This window comes from Borostomias antarcticus (assembly GCF_949987555.1).
Source record: "Borostomias antarcticus genome assembly, chromosome: 1".
Lineage (NCBI taxonomy): Eukaryota > Metazoa > Chordata > Actinopteri > Stomiiformes > Stomiidae > Borostomias > Borostomias antarcticus.
Genome location: NC_140234.1, coordinates 41131551 through 41154050, shown reverse-complemented (window position 1 = coordinate 41154050; position 22500 = coordinate 41131551). Strand labels below are relative to the sequence as shown.

At 47.5% G+C, this 22500-nt stretch overlaps 1 protein-coding gene across 1 annotated transcript in view; it reads right to left on the bottom strand.

The window, feature by feature from the left end:
- The window catches only part of arap1 (ArfGAP with RhoGAP domain, ankyrin repeat and PH domain 1), a 76659-nt gene that overhangs the window by 22384 nt on the left and 31775 nt on the right, over positions 1-22500 (bottom strand). The window contains exons 12-16 of the mRNA XM_084441364.1: positions 15666-15840; positions 14440-14574; positions 4118-4253; positions 794-896; positions 111-303 (exon numbers count right to left, since the gene is read on the bottom strand). Coding sequence (XP_084297490.1) covers positions 111-303; positions 794-896; positions 4118-4253; positions 14440-14574; positions 15666-15840 — 742 coding nt within the window. The remainder of the gene's footprint in view (positions 1-110; positions 304-793; positions 897-4117; positions 4254-14439; positions 14575-15665; positions 15841-22500) is intronic.

Here is a 22500-nt window from a genome sequence, read left to right as displayed (position 1 = left end):
ACTCATATAGCTCCTGTGTTCAGGTTACTCACAGAGCTCCTATGTTCAGGTTACTCATATAGCTCCTGTGTTCAGGTTACTCACAGAGCTCCTGTGTTCAGGTTACTCACAGAGCTCCTGCAGCTTCCTCAGATGAATCTCCTCTCCCACACCGTCTTCAAGATACGCGTGGAGGGAGGAGCCGACCAGCGCAAACCAGCCAATCCGAGGGCTCTGCAGGTTCAGCCCGTCCTTATACCGCAGCCGACCAATCCGCTCAAAGCCCAGCCTCAACAGGGGCTCCGCATTGGCTGGGATTAACGTCTGTTAGGGAGGGAGGAGAGGGGAGGGCGGAAGAGGCGATTCACCACAAAGATCAAGTTAACATTTTTGAAGACAACATTTATTTCGCTTGATGACATTTTGGTGCCTGAGAAGGTGACCAGACAGGTGGTGGAAGGTCATGATCCATGATCCAGTGGTTGAACACCCACACTAAAGGTCAAGGTCAAGGTCGCTTTATTTGTCAAGTAAAACATGCAGTGAAATGAAGGGTGCTCAAGTCATTGTGCTAAAAACAGTAAGATACAATAAGATGAATAAGAACAGTTGATTAAACAATAGGTACTGAGTGCAAGATAGCAAGTCGCTGGCTGTAACACCCACCAGGCTCCTCCCCCTTGTAACGCCCACCAGGCTCCTCCCCCATGTAACGCCCACCAGGCCCCTCCCCCCTGTAACGCCCACCATGCCCCTTCCCCCCTGTAACGCCCAACAGGCTCCTCCCCCCTGTAACGCCCACCAGCGCCGTTACCTTGGTGATGGACTTGACCCACTCCCTGTGGGTCTCCGGGTCGTCGGTTCCGAACAGGTAGAGACGCTCCGAGTCAGAGTAGAGCTCAAACGTGTGCTCATACCTGAGAGAGACAGAGAGAACAGGAGAGACGCTCCGAGTCAGAGAAGAGCTCAAACGTGTGCTCATACCTGAGAGAGACAGAGAGAACAGGAGAGACGCTCCGAGTCAGAGTAGGGCTCAAACGTGTGCTCATACTGTACCTGAGAGAGACAGAGAGAACAGGAGAGACGCTATGAGTCAGAGTAGAGCTAAAACGTGTGCTCATACCTGAGAGAGACAGAGAGAACACGAGAGACGCTACGAGTCAGAGAAGAGCTCAAACATGTGCTCATACCTGAGAGAGACAGAGAGAACAGGAGAGACGCTCCGAGTCAGAGAAGAGCTCAAATGTGTGCTCATACCTGAGAGAGACAGAGAGAACAGGAGAGACGCGCCGAGTCAGAGTAAAGCTCAAACGTGTGCTCATACCTGAGAGAGACAGAGAGAACAGGAGAGACGCGCCGAGTCAGAGTAGAGCTCAAACGCGTGCTCATACCTGAGAGAGACAGAGAGAACAGGAGAGACGCTCCGAGTCAGAGTAGAGCTCAAACGGAGAGGGAGAGAGAGAGGCGGGGAGAGAGAGGGAGAGAGAGACAGGGAGATAGGGAGGGAGAAAGACAGGGAGAGAGACAGAGAGATACAGGGAGAGAGAGACAGGGAGAGAGAGACAGAGAGAGAGAGGGAGAGAGACAGGGAGAGAGACAGGGAGAGAGACCGAGAGAGAGACAGGGAGAGAGAGGGAGAGAGACAGGGAGAGAGACAGTTAGGGAGAGAGGGAGAAAGAGAGGAAAAGAGAGAGGAAGATGTAACATGGTAAATACGGTATGTTAGTAGTAGGGGCCCCCGTCTGGATCCAGGCCCGAACGGAGGGCCCATCTGCGATCGCCTTGTGGCCGGGCTTTCCACGGAGCCCAGTCGGGCCCAGCCCGAAAGAACAACGTGGGAACACCATCTCCTCCTCCATCCCGTGGACCCACCACCCACGGGAGGAACTGTTGGGGTTGGGTGCGATGCCAGCTAGGTAGCAGTGAAGGAGGAGGGCACCGGCGGACCGGACCCGGGCGGCAAAGGCTGACTCTGGGGACATGGAATGTGACCTCGCTGGGGGGGAAGGAGCCGGAGCTTGAGAGGGAGGTGGAGCGATACCAATTACACCTCCACGCACAGCACCAGCGCCGGATAGGGGTTGGACCCTCTTCTTCTCCAGAGTTGCTCACGGTATGAGGCGTAAGGCAAGTGTGGCTATACTAGCTAGCCCCCAGCTGAGCGCCTCTGTGCTGGAGTTCACCCCAGTGGACGAGAGGGTCGCCTCCCTGCGCCTTAGGGCTGTGGGGGGGAAAACTCTGACTGTGGCTTGTGCATATGCACCAAACAGCAGTTCAGAGTATTCAGCCTTCTTGCAGACCCTAAGTGGAGTCCTATTTGGGGCTCCTGCAGGGGACCCCACTGTCCTATTGGGGGACTTCAATGCACATGTGGGCAATGCTGGAGACACTTGGAGGGGCGTGATTGGGAGGCATGGCCCGAGTGGTGTTTTGTTGTTTGACTTCTGTGCTAGTCACGGTTTGTCCATAACAAACACCATGTTCGAACACAAGGATGCCAACAACTTGGCATCAGAACACCTTAGGCCGAAGTTCGATGATCGATTTTGTTATCGTATCATCTGATCTAAGGCAGGGGAAGCCTCTGGACAGACCTGAAAAACCCAAGCGTGTAGTGAGGATGAACTGGGAACGTCTGGAGGAAGAGCCTGTCCGGAGAGAATTCAACTGCCACCTCCGGCAGAGCTTCTCAGGCATCCCTGTTGAGGTTGGGGACATTGAGCATGAGTGGTCGGTGTTCAAAGCCTCAATTGCTGAAGCTGCGGCTGGGAGCTGTTGCCCGAGGGCCATAGGTACCTCAAGGGGCGGTAACCCTCGGACACCATGGTGGACACCGGTGGTCAGGGAAGCCCCTTCCGGGACATGTTAGCCCGGGAGACCCCAAAAGCAGTGGCAGGGTATCGACGGGCCCAGAGGACTGCGGCCTCGGACGTGACCAAGGCAAAGCAGCGGGTGTGGGAGGAGTTCGGAGAAACTACAGAGTATCACATTACTCAGCCTCCCAGGGAAAGTTTACTGTAAGGTGCTGGATAGGAGGGTCCGGCACATAGTCGAACCTCAGATTGAAGAGGAACAATGCGGATTCCGTCCTGGTCGTGGAACCACCGACCAGCTCTCCACTCTCACAAGGATCTTGGAGGGGGCTTGGGAGTTTGCCCAACCTGTCTACATGTGTTTGTGATTTTCATGGACAGGATATCGAGGCGTAGCCGTGGGGAGGTGGGTTTGCCGTTCGGTGAGATGAGGATCGCGTCGCTGTTGTTTACAGATGATGTGGTCCTGATGGCATCATCTGCCTGCGACCTCCAGCACTCTCTGGATAGGTTCGCAACTGAGTGTGAAGCGGCTGGGATGAGAATCAGGAAATTAGTCCTTAAGGAGTTCAAGTATCTGGGGGTCTTGTTCACGAGTGAGGGAACCATGGAGAGTGCCATGGATTGGCCAGAGAATCGGAGCAGCTGGTGCGGTTCTGCAGTCGCTTTACCGCACTGTTGTGACGAAAAGAGAGCTGAGCCAAAAGGCAAAGCTCTTGATCTACCGGTCTATCTTTGTCCCCACCCTCACCTATGGTCATGAAGGATGGGTCATGACCAAAAGAACGAGATCACAGATACAAGCGGCCAAAATGAGTTTTCTCCGGAGGGTGGCTGGGGTCTCCCTGAGAGATCGGGTGAGAAATATAGTCATCCGGGAGAGACTCGGAGTAGAGCTGCTGCTCCTTTGGGGTAGACCCAAGACCAGGGGGCGGGACTACATCTCCGCACTGGCCTGTGAGCGGCTAAAGATTCCCCAGGCAGAGCTGGTTGATGCTGCTAGGGAAAGGGATGTCTGGGGCCCCCTGCTGGAACTACTGCCTCCGCAACCCGACCCCGGATAAGCGGATGAAGATGGATGGATGGATGGATAGTAATGTTCATGCAGGGTGGAGAGACAGAGACAGAGAGAGAGAGAGAGAGGATATGTAACATGGTGAGTACGGTATGTTAGTAGTGTTCATACAGGGTGGAGAGAGAGAGATAGAGAGAGAGAGACAGACAGAGAGAGACAGAAGAGATGTAACATGGTTATTATGGTATGTCAGTAGTGTTCATGCAGGGTGGACTACCCCTGAGCAGCTCTCTCCAGGATGTGGACATACCCGTGCTTGTCGGGGGCGTTGACGGCCAGACAGACGATCTCTCCCGACCTCAGCACGCCGTTGGGGGTGGAGTTCTTGTCGCTCTCATAGTAGCTGAAGCTCCCGTCATTCAGAGTGCACCAGCGACGGCTAAACTCTGGCAATACAATACAATACAATACAATACAATACAATACAATACAATACAATACAATACAATACAATACAATACAATACAGTACCATACAATACAATATCATACAATACAATACAATACAATAAAATGACACCAAGAACATGTCACGCCTATCTATAGATAGATCTATCTATCTATCCATGTATCTGTCTACTTATTCAAGTCTATTTATTACTGTGACTGAGTGTGTGGGCGTCCCCCAAAAGCTGTGCCATTCCAGAGCCGCGCCAGGCTACTGCAACCAAGTTATTCCCCCCATGGACTAGGATGGACTAGGTCAGGATGGACTAGGATGGACTAGGTCAGGATGGACTAGGTCAGGATGGACTAGCTCACGATGGACTGGGATGGACTAGGTCAGGATGGACTAGGTCAGGATAGACAAGCCCACGATGGACTAAGTCAGGAAGGACCAGGTCAGGATGGACTAGGTCAGGATGGACTAGCTCACGATGGACTAGGTCAGGATGGACTAGGTCACAATGGACTAGGTCACGATGGACTAGGATGGACTAGGTCAGGATGGACTACGTCACGATGGACTAGGTCAGGATGGACTAGGATGGACTAGGACAGGATGGACTACGTCACGATGGACTAGGTCAGGATGGACTAGGTCAGGATGGACTAGGTCACGCTATTCTTAGCCTATATAGGATCATCACGCATGTAAATATCACATCACAAGCAAATATGACCAGTCTTAAGATCATAGCCTCATAATTTGTCATAATTAAAACCAGTCAATTACACAGAGTCTAATTATATACAAAGCAAGACTGTGTCTCCTCCTGTCAATATTGAATGAATTAATGAATTTATGAATGAATGAATGAATGAATGAATGAATGAATGAACTGTAGGACATTCTATGATTTCAGGGAACTGTAGGCCCTGTTTTTTTTTTTATAATATAGCCTTTTGTATGTAGGCCTGCTAATAGCCTACATCCATCCAAATGATTTAAATACATTAAGTTGCATGCACTGCCATTACATATTTTAATCATAACATATCATTAAAATTATTTATTAGGATATAATTTAGTTTTTTAATGTAGGCCTGCTTGCATGCTTTGCACACCGTCATTTGCACCAGACCATTTGCCAGTCAGCAGTGCCTGTTGAGGAGCAGACCTCAACCTGCAGGATGACCTCCATGGACCTGCTTATTCCCTCAACCTGCAGGATGACCTCCATGGACCTGCTTATTCCCTCAACCTGCAGGATGACCTCCATGGACCTGCTTATTCCCTCAACCTGCAGGATGACCTCCATGGACCTGCTTATTCCCTCAACCTGCAGGATGACCTCCATGGACCTGCTTATTCCCTCAACCTGCAGGATGACCTCCATGGACCTGCTTATTCCCTCAACCTGCAGGATGACCTCCATGGACCTGCTTATTCCCTTAACCTACAGCATTGAGCAGCCTACCTCATGCTAAAAAATGACATTGTGACAGTCAATGTGCCTTCATATAACGCAATGTGCCACTTTGAGTGAGTCGAGAGTATTTGAAGGAATAGAGAGAAGACCTATTTTCTGACGCATGTAGGCTAGATTTTGAAGCCACATAACTCAAGTTATGAGAATGAACCCAGCCGTTTCCCATGGTGGTTATTTCTGCAATACAATTCACACCCACAGTTACTGCACTATTTATGTCTGTCCAACATTTTCACAGTTTGCTGCTGAGTCATAATAAAGTTTGCGCTCACAAAATGATGATCACAGTTCTTTCCTTTAGGCCTATTTCCCTGTCCCAACGTAAAAAGTTTAATTCTACTTAAAAGCAGACACTGGAAATATACTTCCCTTGCCAGAGGCAAACACATATGTGCTTGTCAATTGTTTATTCATTTAAAAAGAGTGTAGCACCCGATAATGTAATACTTAACTGATAATGTAATAACGCCTGATAATGTAATAAAAGTTTGACTTAAGTCAATCGAAAATGTAATAAAACCTGATAATGTAATAACTTAATCAATAATGTAATAAAATTTCCTGACTGATAATGTAATACCATTTTTCTGATAATGTAATACCTTATTACATTATTGGTCAAGTTATTACATTATCAGGTGGGTCTTTTTTTTCAAAACTGGTAACGTAATACTTGACTGATAATGTAATAATCTAAAAAAGCGAATGAATACTGCTGTTAGGGTACTTTGTGGTATACTTTGGTGTACTTTGTGGTACTTGTGGTATACATATATGTGTCTTATGATACTTTGCAATATACTTTTGGGTGCTTTGAGGTACTTTTGTGATATACTTTGGGGTACTCTGTGGTATACTTTGCAGTACTTTGTGGTATACTTTGGGGTACACAGCAATACTTTGCAGTACTCTGCAGTATACTTTAGGGTACTTTGAGGTACTTTGATATTTTGCGGTAGTTTGCAGTAAACGTTGGGGTACTTTGCAGTACTTTGTGGAATACTTTGAGGTACTTTGTGGTGTGCTTTGGAGTACTTTGCGGTCCTTAGTGGTATACTTTGGGGTACTTTTTGGTAACCTGCAGTTCTTTGCAGTATACTTTGGGTACATTCTGTTATACTTTGGGGTACTTTGTAGTACTTTGTGGTATACATTGAGGTACTTACCAATACTTTGCAGTAATGTGTGGTAATTTGTGGTACTTTGTGGTATACGGAGGTACTTTGCAGTAGACTATGCTTTGGAGTACTTTGCGGTACTTTGTGGTATACTTTGTGCAGTACTTTGTGGTATACTTTGGGGTACACAGCCATACTTTGCAGTACTCTGCAGTATACTTTGGGGTACTTTGAGGTACTTGGATATTTTGCTGTAGTTTGCAGTAAATGTTGGGGTACTTTGCGATACTTTGCGGAATACTTTGAGGTACTTTGTTGTGTGCTTTGGAGTACTTTGCGGTACTTAGTGGTATATTTTGTGGTACTTTGTGGTACTTTGCAGTACTTTGCAGTATACTTAGGGTACTTCGCGTTATACTTTGCGTAACTTTGTAGTACTTTGTGGTATACATTGAGGTACTTACCCATACTTTGCAGTAATGTGTGGTAATTTGTGGTACTTTGTGGTATACATAGATACTTTGCAGTATGCTTTGGAGTACTTTGCAGTACTTTGTGGTATACTTTGGGCTCCTTTGCGGTACTACATGGTATACTTTGGGGTACTTTGCTGTACACTTTGGGGTACTTTGTGGTATTTTGCAGTACTTTGCGCTATTCTTTGGAGTACTTTGTGGTATACTTTGGAGTATTTTGAGGTACTTTGTGGTATACCTTAGAGTGAGGTACATAGTGATTAGTAAGGCCCTTCAAAAAGGGGTTCAGTATTTTATCTTAGCCTATATAGTAGGAGACAGGAACTGATTTAATTATATGAATTGAAAGCAAAGTGTATGAGGCAAATTATGTGAGGCTGCTGTTCATCAACTATAGTTAAGAGCTGCTATCCATCGACTATATTTCAGATTGCAATACCATAACTCCCCCATATCCATCCATCATCCATCCATCCATCTTCATCCGGGTCGCGGAGGCAGCAGTTCCAGCAGGGGGCCCCAGACATCCCTTTCCCTAGCAGCATCAACCAGCTCTGCCTGGGGAATCTTTAGCCGCTCACAGGCCAGTGCAGAGATGTAGTCCCGCCACCTAGTCCTGGGTCTACCCCGTGCAGACCTGCAAACTTGTCACCTTTTGGCTACAACCACCTTTTTTATGTTAACCATGGTAGTTTCAGTGAATCTAGAGGGTTTTAGTTTTGTATGTCGTCACCTTTTTCACTACTCCAGAGTTTGCAGGTCTGCCCGTGGCCTCCTCCCAGCCGGACACGCCTGGAACACCTCCCAGGAGGCATCCAAACTAGGTGCCCGAACCACCTCAACTGGCTCCTTTCAACACAAAGGAGCAGCTGCTCTACTCTGAGTCTCTCCTGGATGACGGAACTTCTCACCCAATCTCTCAGGGAGACCCCAGCCACCCTCTGGAGAAAACTCATTTCGGTCACTTGTATCCGTGATCTCGTTCTTTCGGTCATGACCCATCCTTCATGACCATAGGTGAGGGTAGGGACGAAGATATACCAGTAGATCGAGAGCTTTGCCTTTTGGCTCAGCTCTCTTTTCGTCACAACAGTGCGGTAAAGCGACTGCAGAACCACACCAGCTGCTCCGATTCTCCAGCCAAACTCCCTCTCCATGGTTCCTTCACTCGTGAACAAGACCCCCAGATACTTGAACTCCTTCACTTGGGGTAAGGACTAATTTCCTACTCGAAGCGGACAGACCAGCAGAAGCGGTTTCCTGCTGAGAACCATGGCCTCAGATTTAGAAGTGCTGATTCTCATCCCAGCCGCTTCACACTCAGTTGCGAACCTATCCAGAGTTCCTATCCAGTGCTGGAGGTCGCAGGCCAATGATGCCATCAGGACCACATCATCTGCAAACAGTAGCGACGCGATCCCCAGCTCACCAAACTGCAAACCCATCTCCCCACGGCTACGCCTCAATATCCTGTCCATGAAAATGACTTACTGCCAAGAACACGGATACAGCTCTTGCTCTGGTTGTACAGGGATTGGATGGCCAGTGGTTCCGCGACCAGGATGAAATCCACATTGTTCCTCTTCAATCTGAGGTTCGACTATCGGCCGGACCCTCCTTTCCAGCACCTTGGAGTACACTTTCCCTGGGAGGCTGAGTAATGTGATGCCTCTGTAATTGGCACACACCCTCTTGTCCCCTTTTTTGAATATTGGGACCACCACCCCAGTCTGCCACTCCTTTGGCACTGACCCAGACTTCCACGCAATGTTAAAGAGGCGTGTCAACCAAGACAGCCCCTCAACACTCAGCGCCTTCAGCATTTCTGGATGGATCTCATCAGTCCCTGGGGCTTTGCCACTGTGGAGTTGTTTGACTACGTCAGTGACCTCCTCCAGGGAAATTGACGATGACCCCCCATTATCTTGCGGCTCTGCCTCAATCGTAGAGGGTGGATTAGTCGGGTTCAGGAGTTCCTCAAATTGCTCCTTCCAACGCTCAACAACCTTCTCAGTTGAGGTCAGCAGTGTCCCATCCTTGCTGTATACAGCTTGGATGGTCCCCCACTTTCCCTTCCTGAGGTGTCTGGTGGTCTTCCAGAAACACCTTGGTGCCAACAGAAAGTCCTTCTCCATGGTTCCTCCGAACTGCTCCCACACCCGCTGCTTTGCCTTGGTCATGGCCGAAGCTGCAGCCCTCCGGGCCAGTCGATACCCTACAACTGCTTTTGGGGTCCTCCGGGCTAACATATCCCGGAAGGCCTCCTCCTTCAGTCGGACGGCTTCCCTGACCCCCCGTGTCCACCACGGTGTCTGGGGGTTACCGCCCCTTGAAGTACCTATGGCCCTCAGGCCACAGCTCCCAGCCGCAGCTTCAGCAATGGAGGCTTTGAACACCGACCACTCATGTTCGATGTCCCCAACCTCCACAGGGATGCCTGAGAAGCTCCGCCGGAGGTGGGAATTGAAATCTCTCTGGACAGGCTCTTCCTCCAGACGTTCCCAGTTAACCCTCACTACACACTTGGGTTTTCCAGGTCTGTCCAGAGGCTTCCTCTGCCATCGAAACCAGCTCACCACCCGATGGTGATCAGTGGACAGCTCTGCCCCTCTCTTCACCTGAGTGTCCAAAACACATGGCCTCAGATCAGATGATACAATAACGAAAATGACCTTCGGCCTAAGGTTTTCTGATGCCAGGTGTCCTTGTGGGCATCCTTGTGTTCGAACATGGTGTTTGTTATGGACAAACCGTGACTAGCACAGAAGTCCAACAACAAAACACCACTCGGGTTCAGATCGTGGTGGCCATGCCTCCCAATCACACCCCTTCAAGTTTCTCCATCATTGCCCATGTGTGCATTGAAGTCCCCCAATAGGACAGTGGAGTCCCCTGCAGGAGTCCCAAATAGGACTCCAATTAGGGTCTGCAGGAAGGCCGAGTACTCCGAACTGCTGTTCGGTGCAGTCCCCCCTCACAGTCCTAAGGCGCACGGAGGCGCCTCGTCCACTGGGGTGAACTCCAGCACAGAGGCGCTCAGCTGGGGGCTAGATAGTATAGCCACACCTGCCTTACGCTCCATACCATAAGCAACTCCGGAGAAGTACAACCCCTATCCAGGAGTTTGGTTCCGGTGCCAGTGCTGTTCGTGGAGGTTAGCCCCACCAGGTGAAGTTGGTATCGCTCCACGTCCCTCACAAGCTCCGGCTCCTTCCCCCCCAGTGAGGTCACGTTCCATGTCCCCAGAGCCAGCCTTTGCCACCTGGGTCCGGTCCGTCAGTGCCCTCCGCCTTCACTGCCACCTAGTTGGCAGCGCACCCGACCCCAACAGTTCCTCCCACGGGTGGTGGGTCCACGGGACAGATGAGACGGAGATGTTGTTTCCACGTTGCTCTTTCGGGCTGGGCCCGGCCGGGCTCCATGAAAAGCCCAGCCACCAGGCGCTCGCAGACGGGCCCTCCGTCCGGGCCTGGCTCCAGACGGGGGCCCCGGGCTTCCTCCGGGCTGGGTATCTCTTCAGTGTTCTTCCATCAGGGCTTTTTGCTGGTTAAGGACTGTGGGGCGCAACTCCTCACAGCCCTACTCTGGCCGTTTTGGGCTTAAAACCCTCATCCGCCCTTGCTCCACACCTCCAGATGGTATACGGTGCGGAGCCAGGCACGAGCAGCACCTGTGGTTTTTGTTCGGAGTGACCTTCTCCTAGATGGGTTGCCTACTATGGCTGTGAGCCACATCTGCCAATGCTATTTGCCCATAGCTGGGACAGTGGTTGGCAGGAGCCAGTGCGTGTCCACACACCGAGATCCCCTACAGTTTAGCCTGGGACCGCGAGTTACACATTTAACATGTGTGGCCGCGGGGAGGCACTGTAGGAGTCTTGGCGGTGGAGTGGCTTTGTACTGGCAGAAGACTTACGCACTCGGCTCCTCTTTTCACCCTCCATAAGGAGGGCTAGCTGGCGGCAGTAGCTGAAAGCAGAGTGGCAAGCAGAAGCGGCATGCAGCATGCACTAACTACAAGCACTACTACCACAGATCTACTGCACTACACATCACACAACCCTGCACAGTAATGCCCACACAACTCCCCCATACTCATCTCCAAATGCAGGATGGAGATTGGAGATGAAACCCTTCCTGCACAGGTGGATCCTGGACTTCCTGACGGGCAGACCTCAGGTGGTGAGAGTGGGCAGCCACACCTCATCTTCTCTCACCCTAAACACTGGAGAAAGTCACCCTCTCACCCTCAACACTGGGCTGTTTCATATCCTCTGTACAAACACGACTGTATAGTTACTGTACCTACAATTCTAGCTCAATTATCAATTCACTGATGACACAGCTGCGGTAGGCCTGATCTCCAACAATAATGAGAAGGCCTTCGTGGAGGGGGTGGAGTGCCAAACTAAATGTTGTCAGGGCAACAACCTCCACCTGAACGTCAGTAAGATAATGGAGATGCTAGTGGACTACAGCAGGAAGCAGGAAGATGAAAGTGATTCTAGTGGACTAGCAGGAAGCAGGAGCAGCCAATTGCCTGAACAGCAGTTGGACCCCTGTGGAGACAGTGTATTTACAAGTACAGTATGTTGATGTACAGATCACCAAGGACCAGATTATGAGGGCGTCTGACTGAGAACATCAACACTACCAACATGCTATGGAAGCAACACCATGCAGGACAAGTCACTGTAGAGAGTGTTGGAGATCAGGCCTACCGCAGCTGTCATCAGTGAATTGATAATTGAGCTGGAATTGTAGGTAACTATGCAGTCGTGTTTGTACAGAGGATATGAAACAGCCCAGTGTTTAGGGTGAGAGGGTGACTTTCTCCAGTGTTGAGGGTGAGAGGTTGACTGTCTCCAGTGTTGAGACAGTTGTGGATAGCAGCTCTTAACTATAGTTTATGAACAGCAGCCTCACATAATTTGCCTCATACATTTTGCTTTCAATTCATATAGTTAAAACTATGTCTTGAATTAAATCCTGTCTCCTACTATATAGGCTAAGATAAAATACTGAACCCCTTTTTGAAGGGCCCTACTAATCACTAAGTATCTCAAAGTACTCCAAAGTATACCACAAAGTACTGCAAAATACTCCAAAGTATAATGCAAAGTACTGCAAAATACTGCAAAATACCACAAAGTAACCCGAAGTATACAGCAAAGTACCCCAAAGTATACTGCAAAGTATACCCCAAAGTATATCACAAAGTACCGCAAAGTACCCCAAAGCATACTGCAAAGTACCTCCGTATACCACAAAGTACCACAAATTACCACACATTACTGCAAAGTATGGGAAAGTACCTCAATGTATACCACAAAGTACAACAAAGTACCCCAAAGTATAACGCAAAGTACCCAAAGTATACTGCAAAGTACTGCAGAGTACCACAAAGTACCCCAAAGTATACCACAAGTACCGCAAAGTACTCCAAAGCACACCACAAAGTACCTCAAAGTATTCCGCAAAGTACTGCAAAGTACCCCAATGTTTACTGCAAACTATCGCAAAATATCAAAGTACCCCAAAGTATACTGCAGAGCACTGCAAAGTATTGCTGTGTACCCCAAAGTATACCACAAAGTACTGCACAAAGTATATCACAAAGTACCCCAAAGCATAGTGCAAAGTACCTCCGTATACCACAAAGTACCACAAATGACCACGCATTACTGCAAAGTATGGGTAAGTACCTCAATGTATACCACAAAGTACTACAAAGTACCCCAAAGTATAATGCAAAGTAGCCAAAGTATACTGCAAAGTACTGCAGAGTACCACAAAGTACCCCAAAGTATACCACTAAGGACCGCAAAGTACTCCAAAGCACACCACAAAGTACCTCAAAGTATTCCGCAAAGTACCGCAAAGTACTGCAAAGTACCCCAACGTTTACTGCAAACTACCGCAAAATCAAAGTACCCCAAAGTATACTGCAGAGTACTGCAAAGTATTGCTGTGTACCCCAAAGTATACCACAAAGTACTGCAAAGTATACCACAGAGTACCCCAAAGTATATCACAAAAGTACCTCAAAGCACCCTAAAGTATACTGCAAAGTATCATAAGACACATATATGTATACCACAAGTACCACAAAGTACGCCAAAGTATACCACAAAGTACCCTAACAGCAGTATTCATTCGCTTTTTTTGATTATTACATTATCAGTTAAGTATTACGTTACCAGTTTTGAAAAAAAAAGACCCACCTGATTATGTAATAACTTGACCAATAATGTAATAAGGTATTACATTATCAGAAAAATGGTATTACATTATCAGTCAGGAAATTGTATTACATTATTGGTTAAGTTATTACATTATCAGGTTGTATTACATTTTCGATTGACTTAAGTCAAACTTGTATTACATTATCAGGCGTTATTACATTATCAGTTAATTATTACATTATCGGGTGCTACAAGAGTATTATCAGATAATATTAGATATTCGATATCCGTGAAAGCCCCTGATTTTTTGCATTATAAGTTAGGCTGTACAGGCTGCTGATATGTGCCCACACAACAAACACTGTAAGCAGCCTATCTAGTGCTGGACATAGACATCTGTTGTTTTTACATTGCGTATTTACAGGGAAAATTTGAATTAGGAAATAATTTGACAGGGAAAAATGGAATTAGGAAATGATTTGAGGGGCCGGCCTCCATGACACACAAGTGCAGGCTATTTTGTTCTAATACAAAGTTTCAGTCCTTTAATAACTGGCCTTTTCATTTTGTAAATTGTTTGATTCATTGATTTAAAACAAATAACAAACAAGTCTCATTTCAGTTTTCTGTCAAATCATTCATATGTCAAAAGCGTGATGCTGGAACAGACAGTCACGGGAATAACAGCGGTTTTGCCTTGGCGCGGCTTTCACCCAAAACCGTGTGTGTGTACCATTCTATGTGTGTGTACTGTTCCTTGAGTGTGTGCTCTGTTCCATGAGTGTGTGTTCTGTTCCATGAGTGTGTGTTCTGTTCCATGAGTGTGTTCTTAACTTAACAGAGCGTGTCTGCGCTTCGGTGTTTCTCTTGTCTGGACACTTAATGTTCTACGAGTGTGTGTGTGTGTGTGTACCAGCCTACCTTCCTTAGTCTTGCGCTCAGTGATGAGTCGGACCATGGAGCCGGTCTTAAACAGGAAGCCGTTGTAGGAGACGGTGGGCGGAGCCGAGTAATGCACCGCCTCCATGACCCCGCCCACCTCCGACCGCGGCAGCTCTGCACCAATCACACACAACCATGGGATGCTTACTGGTTAGCTGTGTGTGTATGCGTGCGTGTGTGCGTGTGTGTGGGCTTGCGATCATTTTCCCAGCTAAGGAGATTGTATTTAGGTAGAATATTGCAATGATGAGAGATTTGGGGTTTGCTATCCTGCTTGTATACAGACTGTATGGGTTTGTCACTGGGTTGTGTCACTGGTCTGAGACCAGGTAGTTAAACACTAAGTAATATATGGAAGGATCATGGCATTTAACAGCTTCAGATGTAACGTTGTTCTGTATGCATCTGGAACAACATACAAACTGTTTTTTTTACACTGAGATGTAAGAATGAATCAGTGAGCCACTTAGTGACATGGACCATTGTTTCTGTAAGCTTAAGAACAGCCTGTTCACTGTTTTTTGCAGCATGTACATATTATTACTGTGTCATCTGCGTACATGTGTATATCAGCCCTAATACATGCTGATACCAGATCATTAATGTCCAAGCTAAAGAGAAGAAGTCCCAGATTAGAGCCCTGTGGCACTCCAACATAGTTCAGAGTGGGTGACAATATACCAATCCTTCTTACGCAATGAGTTCTATTTTCAAGGTAGGATCTGAACCAGCATAAGGTGTCAGGAGAGAAACTAAATTTGGCCAACTTTGTGATCAAATAGTGATTTACTGTATCAAAGGCTTTCCTTAGATCTAGAAATACACTCCAACAAACCTCTCCTTATCCAGTTACTCTTTGACATTGTGTGTGTGTGTGTGTGTGTGTATTTGTGATCATGTGTGTTGTGTGTGTATTTGTGATCGTGTGTGTGTGTGTGTATATTTGTGATCGTGTGTGTGTTTGTGTATTTGTGATCATGTATGTGTATTTGTGATTGTGTGTGTGTATTTGTGATTGTGTGTGCGTGTATGTATTTGTGATTGTGTGTGTGTATTTGTGATCATATATGTGTGTGTATGTGATCGTGTGTGTGTGTTTGTGTATTTGTGATCGTGTGTGTGTGTGTATTTGTGATCATGTGTGTGTGTGTGTGTGTGTGTGTGTGTGTGTGTGTGTGTGTGTGAGAGTGTGTGGCCCTGCGTACCCGTGTTGAGGTTGAGTCTGAGCAGCTCAGCCTGTAGCGTCTGGGCGTGGGCCAGGGCCAGGGACAGGGCAGTGGGCCGGTCAGCCTGACCGGTGGGACAGTTCACATCCGCTCCACAGAACACCAGACTCAGCGTCTCCAGAACATCACTGCCGTGGACATTAATACACAACGCCTGGGGGGAGGGAGAGGGAGAGAGAGAGAGAGAGAGAGAGAGGGAGAGAGAGAGAGGGAGGGAGAGAGGGAGAGAGAGAGAGAGGGAGAGAGAGAGGGAGGGAGAGAGGGAGAGAGAGAGAGAGGGGAGAGAGAGGGAGAGGGAGAGAGAGTGAGAGAGAGAGGGGAGAGAGAGAGAGAGGGGGAGAGAGGGAGGGAGAGAGAGAGGGAGAGAGAGAGAGAGAGAGAGAGAGAGAGAGGAAGGGAGAGATTACTTTGAAATTCAGGAAAAGTATTGATCATAACTCCTGGAACCAATCAGGTGGAGCATGTGTGTCAGAGCTTATAGGTTGACACATCAATACCCACAGTCTGAGGGCTAGGGGCTAGAGTTAGGGCTAGAGTTAGGGCTAGGGGTAGGGCTAGAGTTAGGGCTAGAGTTAGGGCTAGGGGTAGGGCTAAAGTTAGGGGTAGGGGTAGAGTTAGGGCTAGATTTAGGGCTAGAGTTAGGGCTAGGGGTAGAGTTAGGGCTAGAGGTAGGGGTAGGTTAGGGGTAGAGTTAGGGCTAGGGGTAGGGGTAGAGTTAGGGCTAGATGTAGGGATAGGTTAGGGGTAGGGGTAGGGCTAGAGTAAGGGGTAGAGGTAGGTTAGGGGACTACAGCCTCACTAACCTAGCCTTATTGGGCTGCACTGGCACAGGTCTACATCTTTGGATGAACTGGTGATGAGAGTCCTACGGACGGTACACTCTAATTGGGGGGGGGGCAGGGTGATAATCAGCCTAAGGGGGGGGGGGGGAGGGCAGGGTGATAGTCAGCCTAGGGAGCTGGGGGGGGGGGCGGGGGGTGGGTAGGGTGATAGCCTAGTGGGGGGCAGGGTGATAGTCAGCCTAGTGGGGGGCAGGGTGATAGTCAGCAGGTGATAGTCAGCCTAGGGGGGGGGGGGGCAGGGTGATAGTCAGCCTAGGGGGGGGGGGGGCAGGGTGATAGTCAGCCTAGGGGGGGGAGGGGGCAGAGTGATAGTCAGCCTAGTGGGGGGCAGGGTGAGTCAACCTGGGGGGGGCAGGGTGATAGTCAGCCTAGTTTGGGGGGGGGGGCAGGGTGATAGTCAGCCTAGTGGGGGGCAGGGTGATAGTCAGCCTAGTGGGGGGCAGGGTGATAGTCAGCCTAGTGGGGGGCAGGGTGATAGTCACAAATCTTGTACCAGAGTAGATGTACTGGGGCCCCAACGTCTATAGGGTGATAATGGCAGTAGAAAAGCCCAACTGGGCCAGGGAGAAAATATCAGGATAAATGATAGAATTGGGGATGGTAGAGGGGGTTCTAGTCAGGGTTGGGCTACGGGACTGTTGAGAACCTGGGTACAGGCCTTGATCTGCCTTCTGTACCAGTCAAATACAGTCTGAACCATAGAGATCTTTCACAGTAGCTAACCAACTGTCTTCCTTCCCCCAGAGAAAAGACAGAATGTTCTTGACCTGTGCTGAGTTTCCCAGAGGCATCGTAGCGCTACGTTCATCGATGAACGGCGTAGCTTACGATGAACGTAGCGCTACGATGCCTCTGGGAAACTCAGCCCTGAACATTGTTCTGCAGCGTTCCACAGCCGTGACATACCAGCAGCACACTGCTCTACCCTGACAACAGACAGGACCCTCAACGCCATAGTGTTCAGAACTTCCCTCTGACGTCGCTCCCACTCTAACCCATTCCTCTAAGATATCGATAAGAGATTCGATTTGAACCTCATTGATGCAGCCATGACAACCACAGACAATGACAACATGGAGTGAAGTGAAACAGTTATGTAATCATAGTAGGCTGCTGTCTCACTGTCCCAGCGCACAGCTGTCTGTCCCTGTGTCCCCTGTCCCAGCGCACAGCTGTCTGTCCCTGTGTCCCCAGTCCCTGTGTCCCCTGTCCCAGCGCACAGCTGTCTGTCCCTGTGTCCCCTGTCCCAACGCACAGCTGTCTGTCCCTGTGTCGCCTGTCCCTGTGTCCCCTGTCCCAACGCACAGCTGTCTGTCCCTGTGTCGCCTGTCCCTGTGTCCCGTCCCAACGCACAGCTGTCTGTCCCTGTGTCCCCTGTCCCAACGCACAGCTGTCTGTCCCTGTGTCCCCTGTCCCTGTGTCCCCTGTCCCAACGCACAGCTGTCTGTCCCTGTGTCCCCTGTCCCAACGCACAGCTGTCTGTCCCTGTGTGCCCTGTCCCAACGCACAGCTGTCTGTCCCTGTGTCCCCTGTCCCTGTGTCCCCTGTCCCAACGCACAGCTGTCTGTCCCTGTGTCCCATGTCCAAACGCACAGCTGTCTGAGACAGCTGAGAGAATTGAATAGAAATTGAGAGAGAGGGGGGTATAGACAGAGATAGAGAGACAAACAGATAAGGAGTTGGAGAGAGAGATACAGAGAGAGGGACAGAGACAAAAGAGAAACAGAGTCAGATAGAGAAACAGAGAGACAGAAAGAGAGAGAGAGAGAGAGAGAGAGAGAGAGAGGGAGAGAGAGAGATGCAGAAGGAGTCAGAGATTTGACTATAGTTGCTCCATGTAAACAAAGCATGTTCACAAATCTGCACTTCTGGGGATTTGCTGCGCCGAAACGAGGACTTCAACAAAACACATTTGACTAAGACTAGTCCAGCACTAGGTCACATTAAAACACACACAGACACACACATTAAAACACACACAAATAGTGATTGCTCTGCATTTTCTCAAACCAACAGGACAGTTGATCTGGGCCAGACTGGGGAATTCCACACTCCTCTGACAATCTGCCTGGACCCTCTCTCTCTCACACACACACACACACACACACACACACAAACATACACACAAACACACACACAACACACCCATGTGTCGTCCACACACGTGCACACACACACACACACACACACACACACACACACACACACACACACACAAACAAACACACTCACTCCTACACTGTATGACGTCCACACACACACACACACACACACAAACACACACACACACACACACACGGTCAGACCCGTTGCCAGGGCTCAGTCTTAAGGCGGGCATATGAATATTAGAGTATGAACATTAGAGTAGTTTTTGGAGACTGGCGATTTAAGCCATTTTCTAATATCCATGGTTAATAGACCTACGCTGAAGCCTACTAGCAAGCCTACTCCTGAGTCCTGAGAAGATCTCGGCTCGCTCGCTAGACTCCCAACAAATAGCGCCTTAACCTTAACTGCTGTGGAAACGTCCTATTTCAGGCTCAAGAGATTGATTGTTGGTTGTTGCTAGAACCTCGTCAAACAAAATTAAAAACACACCATTGTTTCTCTGTTTCAATGTCTTCATTTATAAAGAATATAAAGTAAGTATTTTTAAATCATTTGGGCAATTCCAGCGTTATGGATGTGACATCCGCACTCAAAATGACAACCAAAATGTCTCAGTAAAACTAAAGTTTTTAGAACATTAACATTTGTAATGCATATTCTCAGACCACACAATGGGGAGAACAGATGGTAAAAAAATAAAAATTCAAAAATATTTTTAAATCTAAAAAAAATTACAAAAAGGCATGCGTTATGGATGTGACAAAACAAAGACAGTCGTTTTCTGGACACTATACTTTTTTTAAAAACTCTGTGAACTTTTTCTAACTTTGTCTAATGCAGAAATGTTGATATCCACATGATGAAGGAGTCTTGGCTGAACATGAAAATAGCAGGATTTAAAATATTTAATTTATTTAGAATTGTATGAGGAATAAACAGCGTTATGGATGTGACGTTATGCCGTTATGGATGTGACGCATCTGAAATGCACATAGATACACTTTGGGAAATCAACAATCAAACTATCACAGCACTTTTATTGACACCTAAAGTGACTCTAAATGTCAGTTTTGACATGAAGAAAACCATTTTAATTGGCTCTGAAGATTTTCAAGATGGCCGCCAAAATAGTAGGCTATTGAGGGGATTGTGTCTAAATGCATTGTTGTGCGTGGCGACGCACCAAAGATAGCAAATGTCCGGTTGTCACTCCCTCCGTCGGGTTGTTGACCTGCAGTTCTGTGTTGCTACCACAAAAGGCAGTGTGTTTTTGTGCATGGCTGTAAGCCAGCACACCTAGAATAGCGTTTGTCTGGTTATCCCTCCCTCCCTCCAGTCAATGTTGACCTGCATTTCTCTGTTGGCACCACAAGAGGCAGTAGTCCCAGAACACCAAAATAAAGAAGGACACCAAAATCAACCTGCCAATCTCCACTGCACAAGTAGAGTAGCGGTGAAGGCATAGGACTCCCACCCGGGAGACGGGGGTTCAAGGCCCTGGTGGGGATGACTTTATGAGACTATACCCCAAACCTCCACACGTTCATCTTTTCACTCCAATCTTTTTATCTCTTACCTTTGTCCAGAAACATAAGTTCAACCAATTGCAGCAAAATAGCTAACGTTACAGGAATCATCAGTGTAACTGCTTTAGCCACTGGCCGCTAGGGCTGTCGCGGTTACCACAATATTGCACGACCACGGTACTGTGAAACAAAACGCGCTACTCCTCAGACGACCGCATGAACCGCGGTAACTAAAGTTTTTTCATTTTGTTCTTATGTTTCATGAGGCTTTTCCCATTAGAGCTGTCAAATAAATATCAGGTATGGACTTACTTTTTTCTCACTTAGCCTACCCTAAACAAACACACCATTCCGACAGGCCGTGTCTTCAGCATTACACGGAGTTCAGACAGATATTCGAAATTTGTTAATCAATTTCCAAAGCATTTATTTCCATTTGTAAATCAATTTCCGAAGCATGTATTTACAATCAGGCCTAACACTTGTCAGTAGGCTGTGTAGATAAGTGACAAAATAAATGGGACATGCATATTGTTTTTTTGCCCAATAGACGCAATTTCGCTTCCAATCCATGTTGAGGTATTTATGATTCCGTGCGTAATAATTCTGAACAGATTTAGGTTCATAACGTATTTCAGAAGTCTGATTGTTAATTCCTTTTGTCAATTATGATTTTTATCACCAGTGAATCAAAGGTTAGCCTACTATTTGAAATGTAAGGGTTTTCGCATGCCTTCTATGGCACCTGCAGGTAGGCCTACTACACTTTGCGAGTCCATTGCGAGAGGAAGGCTATATGGAAGAAGATCTAGCACGTAGCATAGTTCTGTCATCCAAACAACTCGGAATGAATGAGTTACTTATAAACAGCCAATTTAGAAAGAAAATGTCGGGTTTTAATTGGGCTCAAAAAATAGCGCAATAATACCGCATAAAAAGCCACCCTTTGAAAGCCACCCTTTTGTATCGCTGGAGAAATTTCTTCACCGCGACAGCCCTATTAATGTTATGGAAGCTGCTGCTAGTTGTTGCGATTTCATGAGCTAATTGGCTATCATGCTCTTATTGTGCTGGATTAGCATTGGAAGCATTGGAACTGATGTGTCCAGGCGACAAGACCTATCTTAATTTATCAGACATTATTTCATGTAATTTCAATTCACAGCTATTTCAGTGGCATGACTAGCTTCCGTTCCGTTCGACCAGTCCTGAACAGAAACAAGCCAGCCACGCACATAAGCCAGGCTGGACCTGGCCTGGTTTTAACAATGCAATGGACCTTATAATCGTAGCCATTAATCGTAGCCTACATTTTGGTAAACGGGAGCTTCTATAAATGCTTCATGGACATCGCGGTGGGAATTCTTAAATGTAACATTTCTTCTAACAAATGCTTCATGATAGACAATGATCTCAAATTTGACATTCACTTGAAATAAATCATAATAATTTACTTAACTGATGTCGAGACTGCATGCCAGCCAGAATGTGTAATAAGCTATAACAGGACTGGCAATTTGGTTATTTGCGATTCTAATGGGAAAGCTGCGCTCAGCAATGTTGGGGTTTATGTCACGTCCATAACGGTCACATCCGTAACGCGGAAAATACACATTTAGAAAGAGATTAGAACAACTATATGATGCATATATGACATCAGTGAAAGTTAGCTTTGCACAGAAAGTTTGGGCAATATTGCATGTAAAATGTATTTTTTATAACGACTTTTGCTGAAAAACGTTACGGACGTGACATTGGCTGTCCTGTAAAAGCGCGTCATCTTGACATGGCTCAACCGTTAAAGGGATGAACTCAAATGACCCAATATTATACATATTGCATTACAAGACCCTTATCTCCACATGAGAGGCGGTGGAACCTGTGTGAGTGGAAAAAATAGGCCCTTATGCCCTTTCAACAACTCATACAATTAGGTTAACTGAAAATGTTATTTTTTAATTACTCTGATACCTGTTGTAATGGGTGGAAATATGCAATTTCTTAAATGATCTGATCAGATGAATTCAGTACACCAAAATATAGACCTTGATGATATATTTTAAAGTGATTTTGTTATGTATAGTATAACTTTATTTTTTCATGATGAGGTTGACATTTACATGGAATTGCCCATTTACAGATTTATTCCCCCCCATTTTCTGTGTGCCAGTTGGGGGGGCACTAGCACTTTTGTGGGCGGGCCTGGCCTCCTAAGGCCCGCCCATAGTGACGAGTCTGCACACGGTACAGCACACACACACACACACAGTTGCGTGAGCATAAGAAGGTCCAGTCAGTAAATCCAAGATGGCAGCCGGATGCCGTGCCCATCTCAGG